This window comes from Vigna umbellata, chromosome 5, assembly GCF_029865625.1.
Source record: "Vigna umbellata cultivar VRB3 chromosome 5, Vumbellata_1.0, whole genome shotgun sequence".
Taxonomy (NCBI): domain Eukaryota; kingdom Viridiplantae; phylum Streptophyta; class Magnoliopsida; order Fabales; family Fabaceae; genus Vigna; species Vigna umbellata.
Window position 1 is genome coordinate 31,919,910 of NC_142169.1, and position 11,330 is coordinate 31,931,239.

General features: G+C 29.5%; 1 protein-coding gene across 2 annotated transcripts; it reads left to right on the forward strand.

The window, feature by feature from the left end:
- Nucleotides 1-3,069: 3,069 nt before the first annotated feature.
- Nucleotides 3,070-5,558, forward strand: LOC124836604 (S-adenosylmethionine synthase 1). Of its 2 annotated transcripts, none has more exons than XM_088116127.1 (2): nt 3,070-3,225; nt 4,221-5,558. In XM_088116127.1, the coding sequence occupies exon 2, from the start codon at nt 4,229-4,231 to the stop codon at nt 5,411-5,413; it is 1,185 nt and encodes a 394-aa protein (XP_087972253.1). In that variant the 5' UTR covers nt 3,070-3,225; nt 4,221-4,228; the 3' UTR covers nt 5,414-5,558. The 2 variants fall into 2 exon arrangements, with proteins under 2 accessions (XP_087972253.1, XP_087972254.1); XM_088116128.1 differs by lacking the exon at nt 3,070-3,225 and adding an exon at nt 3,295-3,989.
- The last annotated feature ends 5,772 nt before the right edge of the window (nt 5,559-11,330 follow it).

Genomic DNA, 11,330 nt, shown 5'->3' on the forward strand with positions numbered 1-11,330 from the left:
TTAAAATATTCACATTCCTTCTGTTAATTTTGCCGTAGATTTGGAATATGATTGGTCATATTCCACCTTGCGAATAACGTTGCATAACCACCAATATACCAGTCATTGGTTTAGCATAAAATTTTGTCATTATGCATTTTGTTGTTTTTTTCTTTTCTCTTGTTAAAAGTTCAATCAACTAAGTTTGACTCATGCCAATTCCCTTTTTATAAATTCACTTATTTCTCACTTCCCACAACTTTACCACAACAACATTAATTCTTCATAATCATGACCCATGTTCTGCGCGTTGTGCTACACAATAGGAAGATTAGTTAAAAATACATCTAAAACATACTAGTTAATACTTTTCAGCGTAAAATTATAATTGATTTTGTAAAAAATTAATATAATCCAAACACGTCGTATACGACTTTAATTTTTTTATTCTTGAAGTAAAATGAGTGACGAAATAACGTAAAGTGATTCTGGTGCTGCTTTATACCAACTGGTGATAACATTCCATTCATTTGGTATAAGACGCTCATATTCCACTTCATATTAAGACACCACCTTATCACTCAATAAACTATGTACAAATCACAACACTTATTACTTTTTTTTTAGCACCACATTTTGTCAATAATACGCATTTTTTTTACTTTATTATTAGATCACATAAATGTAAGTGTGAGATGACAATTATATATTATTCATGACTATCTTTTATATTAGGATTTTTTAGTGTTGATTTATAATAGAAAGTGTAACTCAAGCCTGCTTAAATTTTATAAAATTAGTTTAATAAAATTAGATTTACATACATACATATTTATATACTATTTTTAAATTATTAATTTAGTAAATGAAATATTGATATTTGTTTGTATTGATAATAATATTTTTTAAATTTAATTATTCATTTTGGAAGACTCTTTTTTAATTTTCTATTGTAACAATTATTTTTTTTACCAAACTCTTAAAAGGCTAGAAAGTATTTGTTATCTATCTAACGAAGATTAAAAAAAGATAAGTGATTATTTTATAAAAAAATTATATTCTTAATTATTATATTCCACACTTTTTTCTGTTAGTAAAAAAGTTAGAAATTAAATAAAAAATCATGTCAAACATAGTCAAAATAAAGAAGAAAAAAACTATAGGTAATAATACATCTGCAGGTTTCCTTAAACCAGTGTAACTAATACGTGGAATTTTTATATGACGTATTTTAAAATTAAAATATTTATTTAGTTAAATTTACTTAACAGTTAACTATAATTTATAATTATGTTAATAAATTTTTTTAAGCCTATTATAAATTTACTTAACAGTTAACTATATATATAATTATGTTAATAATTATAATGTAGTAAATAATAAAATCATATCACTAAATTCTAAAGATTAACCATTTTCAACCATTGATTTAAGAAATGGTTATTATTATAAGAACATAATTTTAAAAATAAAATAACCATTTAAATAATTTTTCAACACTTTTAATTATATTTCAAAGTTATATTAACTTCAATTGTCTTTTAGATAAATGTAATTATATAATTGTGTGTCGTAGGAGTTATCAATTACACTATAGACCATAATGTTTCCATCCCAAATCCAAATTCATCGAATGATATCTTGAGAGTGAATCACTTCTTATACGAGATATTATATATTTTAAAGTTTAATTTAATTTTTAAAAAATGTTTCAGAAAATGAAAGAAAGAAAAATTATTTAGACAGATTTCTATTTTTAAGTTGTGAAACTATTAAATGTGATATAAATAATTATCAATAAAATTCTTTAATTTAATATTTATAACAAATAGCTAAAAGTATATTATTAACCAAAAAAATTTCTAAATGATTAATATCATTTTTAGTCCAATCATCATAATTTGCACATTAACATATTTAATTAACCAAATTCTTAATATAGTTAATTCATTTTTGTTAAGTGTGTGAGGAGTATTTCCATTCCGCTCCTGCTCCATCGTTGTTAGTTAGTGCCTTTATTCAGTATCACTGATCTTTCTAAAATCACAAATTAAAAAATTAAAGCAAATGTTAGTATTGGAAATGTTGGAAAATATGTCATCCATTACTTACTCCTCATAATGTTATAACACCAAATGGAGACTGTACCACAAACATTTCTCAGAGAAATTAAGAGAGAACGAAAAAAAACAATCAAACTATTATTGTTAGATTTATGTTATATTTTTACATGTTACGTGCTACTTCATAATATTTTTAATTTTTTAATTTTATTAAAAAAATTAGAAATACTACAAACTATAACATTTAATATGTATAAAAATGAAACTAATTTAAATTTAACAAAACTTAATCAAAATTTAGTTAAAAAATAAGAAACTAAATTAAATAATTTAAATGAAAATTAAAACCGAATAAAAATTTTAAATAAAATAAAATAATATAATTATTCATTTATAATTTTAACCTTCGTTTCGCTGCAAATACTATACATAACTAGATTTGAGAAAAAATTAAGAAACATTGTAATTACAGAAATTTAACATTATCAATTAAAAATGAATATTTTTATGATAAATATAAATTAATTATTAAGATTTCATGTATAAATTAAAAAGATAATATTCTATCTAAACTCAAATATATAAAAAAAATCAACTTAAGTATAATCAAATTTCAATTATTTAAACTGTTTAGTATTCCAAAAATATATTTGTTTAAATATAAATATTACTTTCAATAATTATAAATAAAAGTTACTTAACAATACAAATTTATTATATAAAAACAAAAATATTAAATAAAAGCTACATGTTTTATCCGTATGAAAAATAGAATAATTTTGAATTAGATCCAGAAGTAATATTTTATTAAGAGTATTTTTAATTTTACCAAGAACGACGGTGGGATCTACCTGTACCGTACTGTGCTGCCGACACTGACACGTTTTCGGTTAAGGTTGGTGAGTGACCGGTGGTACCCGGTTAGACGCGCTCACGCTGTGGCAAATCACAATCTCACCGACTCCTTTGATTTGGGTGTCAAATCTAATGGCACACCGCCCGTTCCGGTGTCCAGTCATATGAATGGGCATTAATCACTATAAATACCGAGACCACGTTCTTTCTCTTACCCTCACAACACTAAACCAGTCACTTGCTGTTGGGTTCGGGACTGTCTGGTGACTCTGATTTACTTCCACCACTGAATTTTTTTGTTCAAAACCCATTCTTTCATTCTTTAGAGGTTTGTTCATCACGCTTCTCTTCTCTTTTATCCTCGTTCCGTTTTTTTTTTCTATAAACCTTGTTTTGCGTACCATCAATAATATATATATGTTCCATTTCCGCAACTGTATGTAACGTTTTATTCCCAAATTAAATTGTTTCCTGTCTTGTCCTAAACTAAACCCTTACGATTATGAATCTGAATTTTATTTATATTTCTTTTCTTTTCCTCCATGATTTTCACCGTTGTAGTTTGATGATATGAAATGATATACTATTTCTGTTGAGTTTTGGTGTTTTGTTGTATAGATCTGATGCTTTCACGAGAATAATTTGTTCTAACTTATTCTGTTTTTGTCTCTCTATCTGTCCGGGTCTAGTTTTTGTGCCTCATGTGATACTGTTCATTTAGTTTTTTTCTTTCTTGAATCCTTTAGCGTTGTCTTCATCTAAAATGACTTCAATGAGGGCTACTTTTTTTCTTAGCGTTATAATTTCAAAATTGAAACTAATGTTTGAGGTATATGTTGTGCTTTAATGTTCTTGAAAGGACAAAAATTATGTGTAGATATTTTGTACTGTTATTGGAGTTTCACTAATTTACGAAATAGAGGGTTATATTAAAGGTGAACGTTGATTACTAAAATGAAATCGATATTCTTTGAAGAACAACGCAATTAAGTGCATTTAAATTTTCTTCTTTCAGAAATCCAAGATTCGTTCCTACTTGGTGCCCGGGAATATTCGTATATACTTTCTTATCGTTTTATCTGCAATTATTTTGTAAGGACCGTGAGTTTTTCTAAAGTAGATCAAGATAAACTATTTTAGTCCAACTTGGCATAAACTTTCGAGATTTTCTATCAATTTGTTGTAGGGATCTATGCTTTAATTTATTCTCTTTGGAATATGATCTAGAATCTCAGCTTCCATTATAGCACCAACAGAAGTTTGTTTTTTGTTTTTTTATTAAGCATATGTACATTGTAAAACTGAACGTTGTGTTTTCTGCAGCTTGATAAATGGCAACCGAAACCTTTCTCTTCACATCTGAGTCTGTGAACGAGGGTCACCCGGACAAGCTGTGCGACCAGATCTCTGATGCAGTGCTCGACGCGTGCCTTGCTCAGGACCCTGACAGCAAGGTTGCCTGTGAAACATGCTCCAAGACAAACATGGTCATGGTCTTTGGGGAGATCACAACCAAGGCCGAAGTAGACTACGAGAAGATTGTCCGTGACACATGCCGCAGCATTGGATTCATCTCTGATGATGTTGGCCTTGATGCTGACAAATGCAAGGTGTTGGTGAACATCGAGCAGCAGAGCCCTGATATCGCCCAGGGTGTGCACGGCCACTTCACCAAGCGGCCGGAGGAGGTTGGTGCTGGTGACCAGGGTCACATGTTTGGCTATGCCACTGACGAAACCCCTGAATACATGCCGCTCAGCCATGTCCTTGCAACCAAACTCGGTGCTCGCCTAACCGAGGTTAGGAAGAATGGTACCTGCGCTTGGCTGAGGCCAGATGGTAAAACACAAGTAACTGTTGAGTACTACAATGACAACGGTGCCATGGTTCCAGTACGTGTTCACACCGTTCTAATTTCCACCCAACATGATGAGACTGTGAGCAATGACCAAATTGCTGCTGACCTTAAAGAGCATGTTATCAAGCCTGTCATTCCGGAGAAGTACCTTGATGAGAAGACCATCTTCCACCTTAACCCTTCGGGCCGATTTGTGATTGGTGGTCCCCATGGTGATGCTGGTCTCACTGGAAGAAAGATCATCATCGATACCTACGGTGGCTGGGGTGCTCATGGTGGTGGTGCCTTTTCAGGCAAGGACCCCACTAAGGTTGACAGAAGTGGTGCCTATATTGTGAGGCAGGCTGCGAAGAGTGTTGTGGCAAATGGGCTTGCGAGAAGGTGCATTGTCCAAGTTTCTTATGCCATCGGTGTCCCCGAGCCATTGTCAGTGTTTGTTGACACCTATGGAACCGGAAAGATTCCGGACAAGGAGATTCTCCAGATTGTGAAGGAGAATTTCGACTTCAGACCTGGAATGATCACCATTAATTTGGACCTCAAGAGGGGTGGCCACAGGTTCTTGAAGACAGCTGCTTATGGACACTTCGGAAGGGATGACCCTGACTTCACATGGGAAGTTGTCAAGTCACTCAAGTCAGACAAGCCTCGGGCCTAAGCCTGTGCTCAAGAACTTAATCCCTCCCTTCACAATACCTGTGTTGCTAAGTTTTCATGAATAATTTGCGTGTTTCATTGCTAAATCCTAGGTGTAATGTCATTTCCTTATCATCATACATAAACTGTTTTTTTTTTACTTACAATTTATTTTTTGTTAATTCGATAATACTCTTTTGATGCAATTAAATTTTATCTGAATTAATTTTGTCCCTGTTGATTGTAATTTGAAAGGGTGAAAAAGCCCATGGAACGTATTTTATCTTTCACAAAATCGAAAATTTTCCTCTCTTGAGACTTCTCTCTCAGATCTCGCATTTCTTCTCTAATCAGCAATGGGGTTTGGTGCTTCAATTTGTGTTTCACTTTTGATTTTCTTTTTCTATTGTCATTTGTCCGATTTGATTATGGAATGTGCCAATGTTTTTCTAGAATTTTAGTAATCATTATTCGGATGGTGTTTCAATAATGTCTATTTTGGAGCCGAATAATCTGGCAAGCAAATTTAAAGGGCCAATTAATCTGGTATTAGTGGTTCTTAATTTTTCAAAATTTTATGTCATTTGCATGCCTGAATTTTTTTTTTCCCTTCCTGGATTGAAGTTACGGATCAGTTCTTATCATACTTGATTGGTTCACCTTAACTTTATATTTCTAGTTTTGGCCTTGAAAATCTAACAGTACGAAATTGAATTACATTTTATAATCATCTGTAAATAATTAAGAATACAATTTTCCTCATTCCTAACTTCCTATTTATACCCAACTTTTGAGTGGTTTTTATTTTAGACCGAGTAGGGTTTTTAATAAGCTACATAAGGAGGACTTTTCTTAAGGAAGAATAGAGTTTCACATATCTTGTATTCTGCTTGGACATATTCTGTACCGTACGGTCCCACAATACGGTCTCTCACGCACTCAAAACTGAACGGCTCTCCGAGTTTAACTCTCCCAAAGATTGGTATTATATGGTCTCCCGACCCCGTGAATCGAACGGTTCTATCCAAGCTGACCACCCATACCGGTCGAGTGGTCATATGGTCAAATTACAAATGATAATAGCTTATTAAAGCCCATAATGAAGATTAAGGCGTGATTGGGTCGTCATTAAACCGGCGAAAGGTAAAAGCCCATTATAACCAGTATAAATAAGAGTTCCAGTATGATTTCTGGGCTGCGCACGCTGCACATTATGCACTACTTGTATCACTTATTATAATCGTTCGATCACTTTACTGACTTGAGCGTCGGAGCACCTTTAACAGGTACGCACATCCGACTTGGAGAAGGAGGGAGAGCAGGTTCAGCTCCCAATAGTCGCCCGCGTGGAACAAAGCCCGCTCGGTCTTCATCCTGCAGCGCTTTGAATAGTGTTCGTCCGTCCGGTCTCTAACATCCACTAAGTCTTCAATACAATCAAGAGTGTTTTAGTAAGGTCATACCAAACCCGACCGAAATATATTCCATTTCATTAACAATTTGTCCTTATCAAATATGTGGATAAGCTAAGCAACCAGAAAGTAAGACAAGGATTTTCTCTAACAAATGTTTGTTTAATGATTTTTTTTCTTATATTTTCTAGGTTTAAATACTCTTTTAATTATTATTTTCATCAATTTTATTTAATATAAGATTATTGTTTTTAGATGTTCAATGTGATTTCTATTTTCTTAAATTACGTTATGTTTGGTTTTTTTTCATTATACGGTCTAAATGGTTAATAAGAGATAAATCTAGTGTCACCTATTCTATTTTTATTAAAATTACATTTTTATTAAATATTTTTTTCAACATATATTTTAACTATATTATTAAAATATAATTATTAATTTTATATTTGATTTTTTTAGAAATGTAAAAATAAGGTTAGAGTTAGTTTAAAAATATAAAAAAATCTTCTAACTTTTAAAATAATAAAAAAATTCTTCTAATTTTAAAAATAATAAATAATTTTTCTTCTAATTTTAAAAGTAAATTAGATTTTTACTTCTAGTTTTAGAAATAGATTATAATTTTTTTTAATTTTAAAAATAGTACAGAATCTTTTATCTAATTTTAAAAGTAATGAAAAATTGTATCTATAAAAATAAAAGTTAGATTGAACTAAAAAAGTTAACAAAATTTGAAACTGAATTTAACAAAAAAAAATAATGAAAATAGTAAGTAAATTAATTTACACGAAACTCACACATGATATTAATATTAATACTTATATTGATACTAACTTTGACTGACATGTGACCGTGACACATAACATCTTATATAGTATAAGATTGACTTGACAAATAGACAATTATTTTAAAATTAATAAAAATCTAAAAAAATTAATAAAAAAACTATAAACAAAAACATACTATTTATTTTTCATTAATTATTTAGACGGTGCTATAAAAAAACTAAATTTAATATAATTTATCAAAATAAAAACCACACTCAATATTAAAAAATAAACAATCAAACATACGAGAAAATAGAGAAAAAAAATATTTAAGCCTATTTTCTAATTATTATTATTTTATGGATTGAAATTTATTAAAAGTTATAAAACTTGGATTTTAATTTTTTATTTAACAAGTTTTACTCGTTATTCTATACCTTTTCAATAAATTTAAAATGTTCGTTATTAGTAACACTTTTATATGAAGATATGGTTTAAAAGTATGATCTTTTTATAAATGCTTTTTAAAAGTGCAATATAGTATATATTATCTTATAAATTTATGAACTTTTTAGATGCTGTCTGAAATTGAAATAAAACACCTGCACCTGTATAAATATTACCATATGTTTATCCTAAACTTTAATTTGGTGAACATTCATTTCTTCAAATATATGTTGTAGTTCTTCGAAATTAATTCGTTGTATAAAGATATCCTATTGTGCATAGGTAACTTAAAAAACAAAGAACCATTTTAATACAAAAAAAATCAAAGTAAAACTAATAATAAGATAAGGAAAATGGAGCTTGAAAGTTTGAATAATTTTTAACCAATGTTGAACTTTTAAATTATTATTTAAGAACAATTTTGAAAGTTTGAAAGTCAATGATCTGGTGAGAGATAAAATAATATTCTTGAACATAAAGAATAGCTTGTTTACTTTATAAGTCATCATCTAGCTGGGAATGAAACTAAAATGATGATCATTAGTTATATATGTTTTGACTAATCAATCATTATTATGGAATATGAAGTGTATTTAAGAAAATAATACAGAAAAAGGAAAGGTATATTAGGTCTTATTCCATATCAATTTGACTTTTTAAAACCTAGTTGAAATTAACCCAGCTTTGTCTTTCTTTATGCATAAAATGTAGATTTATTTAAACTAAATATATTTAAATTTTGGAGACAATATATATTTACATACACACACAATTTAATGTAAAATATGTATTATAATATAAAGTGTATATTGTACTATTGAAATTTTGCGTCTTTTTGTAAATTTTGTTACTGATATTTAATTTTGCTAATTTACTTTTAATCCTCTAAATTTTTGTGCATACATCCCCCACAAAATTACAATGTGACTTTTAGCCTCGGGATTGAAAGAGAAGTCATTAATTATATTCAAACTTTCAAACAGGAATTGACTTTTTCATTTATAAAAGATTAGAAAATTTAAAATATATGTGAATATTTTCTCCTTCCCATATAAACATGTCATTTTCCTTTAGTGGATGATAAACAAATTATCTCTTCTACACCTCTTAAAAATTGTTATGTAGTAAGATATTTTAGATATTTATTATATAAAATATCTTAGATATTTTAAACGGTTGGTTACTTAGCCACATTTTTAGGTAAGGTGGTTATTTTTATTTTGGCTTATAAATACAATGACAGGGTCAAAGTCCAGGTACGTTCTCTTTATGCTCTAGAGACCCTAGACAGTATCATAATCACTCTCTTGAGAGCTGAGGCTCCATAATTCACATCTGACTTAAGCGTCGGAGTATCTTTGCAGGTACCTCCCCCTCTTTGGCGAGTATTTGGCGAGTATGAACAACAATGATGGGAGAAAAGCACGCGTCCCAGACAACCAGCAAGCAACCCAGTGTACATTTTCCTGTGTGTCTTTGTTGCTCTTTCCTGTCTGGGTTGCTTGCTGGTTGTCTGGGACGCGTGCTTTTCTCCCATCATTGTTGTTCATACTCGCCAAAGGAGGGGGAGGTACCTGCAAAGATACTCCGACGCTTAAGTCAGATGTGAATTATGGAGCCTCAGCTCTCAAGAGAGTGATTATGATACTGTCTAGGGTCTCTAGAGCATAAAGAGAACGTACCTGGACTTTGACCCTGTCATTGTATTTATAAGCCAAAATAAAAATAACCACCTTACCTAAAAATGTGGCTAAGTAACCAACCGTTTAAAATATCTAAGATATTTTATATAATAAATATCTAAAATATCTTACTACATAACAAAAATAAAGAAAAAAAGGATTTCTTTCCCAACTTTATTCATGATAAAATATTGAATAACTATTATATTTATTACATTTCCTTATCAAACAAAATATTGCAAACTATTAATGCCATAAGTAATTGATACAAATATTAGTAAACCATTGTTACAAAATATTGATTCTATTTGCCATATAAATTATTATAATATATATATATATAGGGGTTTGCTAACGCGCGTACGCCTGTTTTTCAGTTGGTACATTTTAGCAATGTGTACTGGGTTTTAGTAGACAAAAATATCCTTATATACCATGGATTCTAAGTTCTAAGGTTAAGGGTATTTTAATAATTTTCATTCTCAAAACTAAAAAAGAAAAAAAGAAATTCCTAAACCCTTACTCACCTCTCTCATTCTTGTTAACCCTTTCTATTTCATTTTTCTCACTCCAATCTTTTCTCTGTCATCTCTGTCACCCTCACTTCAATTTCACCATCTTCACTAATTTCATCATCTGCATATGTTGAATCATCATCTCTACAAAAACCCTCCAAGCCAATTACCAATCCTTTCGGATGTCATTATGCTTGTGAAAATTAGATAAAATTAGATAAGACAAAAATTATAAAATAAAAACTTATTATAAAATCATTTTTTGTAAGAAATTGTTTAACAATAAGTATTTCTGATTTTTTCCAGGTCAATTACCAATTCCTTTATGCTTGTGAAAATTGGATAAAATTAGATAAGACAAAAATTATAAGATCAAAACTCATTATAAAATCATTTTTTTGTAAGATTGTTTAACGACAAGTGTTTCTGATTTTTTCAATTGGGGCTACAATAGGGTGTTTCTGATTTTTTCAATTGGGGCTACAGTAGGGATGACAGAGAAAAGATTGGAGTGAGAAAAATGAAATAGAAAGGGTTAACAGGAATGAGAGAGGTGAGTAAGGGTTTAGGGGTTTCTTTTTTTTTTTTTTAGTTTTGAGAATGAAAATTATTAAAATACCCTTAACCTTAGAACTTAGAATCCATGGTATATAAGGATATTTTTGTCTACTAAAACCCAGTACACATTGCTAAAATGTACCAACTGAAAAAAACAGGCGTACGCGCGTTAACAAACCCCTATATATATATATATTATAATAATTTATATGGCAAATAGAATCAATATTTTGTAACAATGGTTTACTAATATTTGTATCAATTACTTATGGCATTAATAGTTTGCAATATTTTGTTTGATAAGGAAATGTAATAAATATAATAGTTATTCAATATTTTATCATGAATAAAGTTGGAAAAGAAATCCTTTTTTCTTTATTTTTGTTATGTAGTAAGATATTTTAGATATTTTAGAAATCCTGCTAAGAAAAATCAATTTTAAATTTAAAGGTATTTTAATAATTTTAAAATTTAATTTAAAATAAAAAATAAAAGATAATTTTTTATCATCTGATTGATCCAGGAGAAGTTATTAGTTTTTATTATATATTTTTTTAA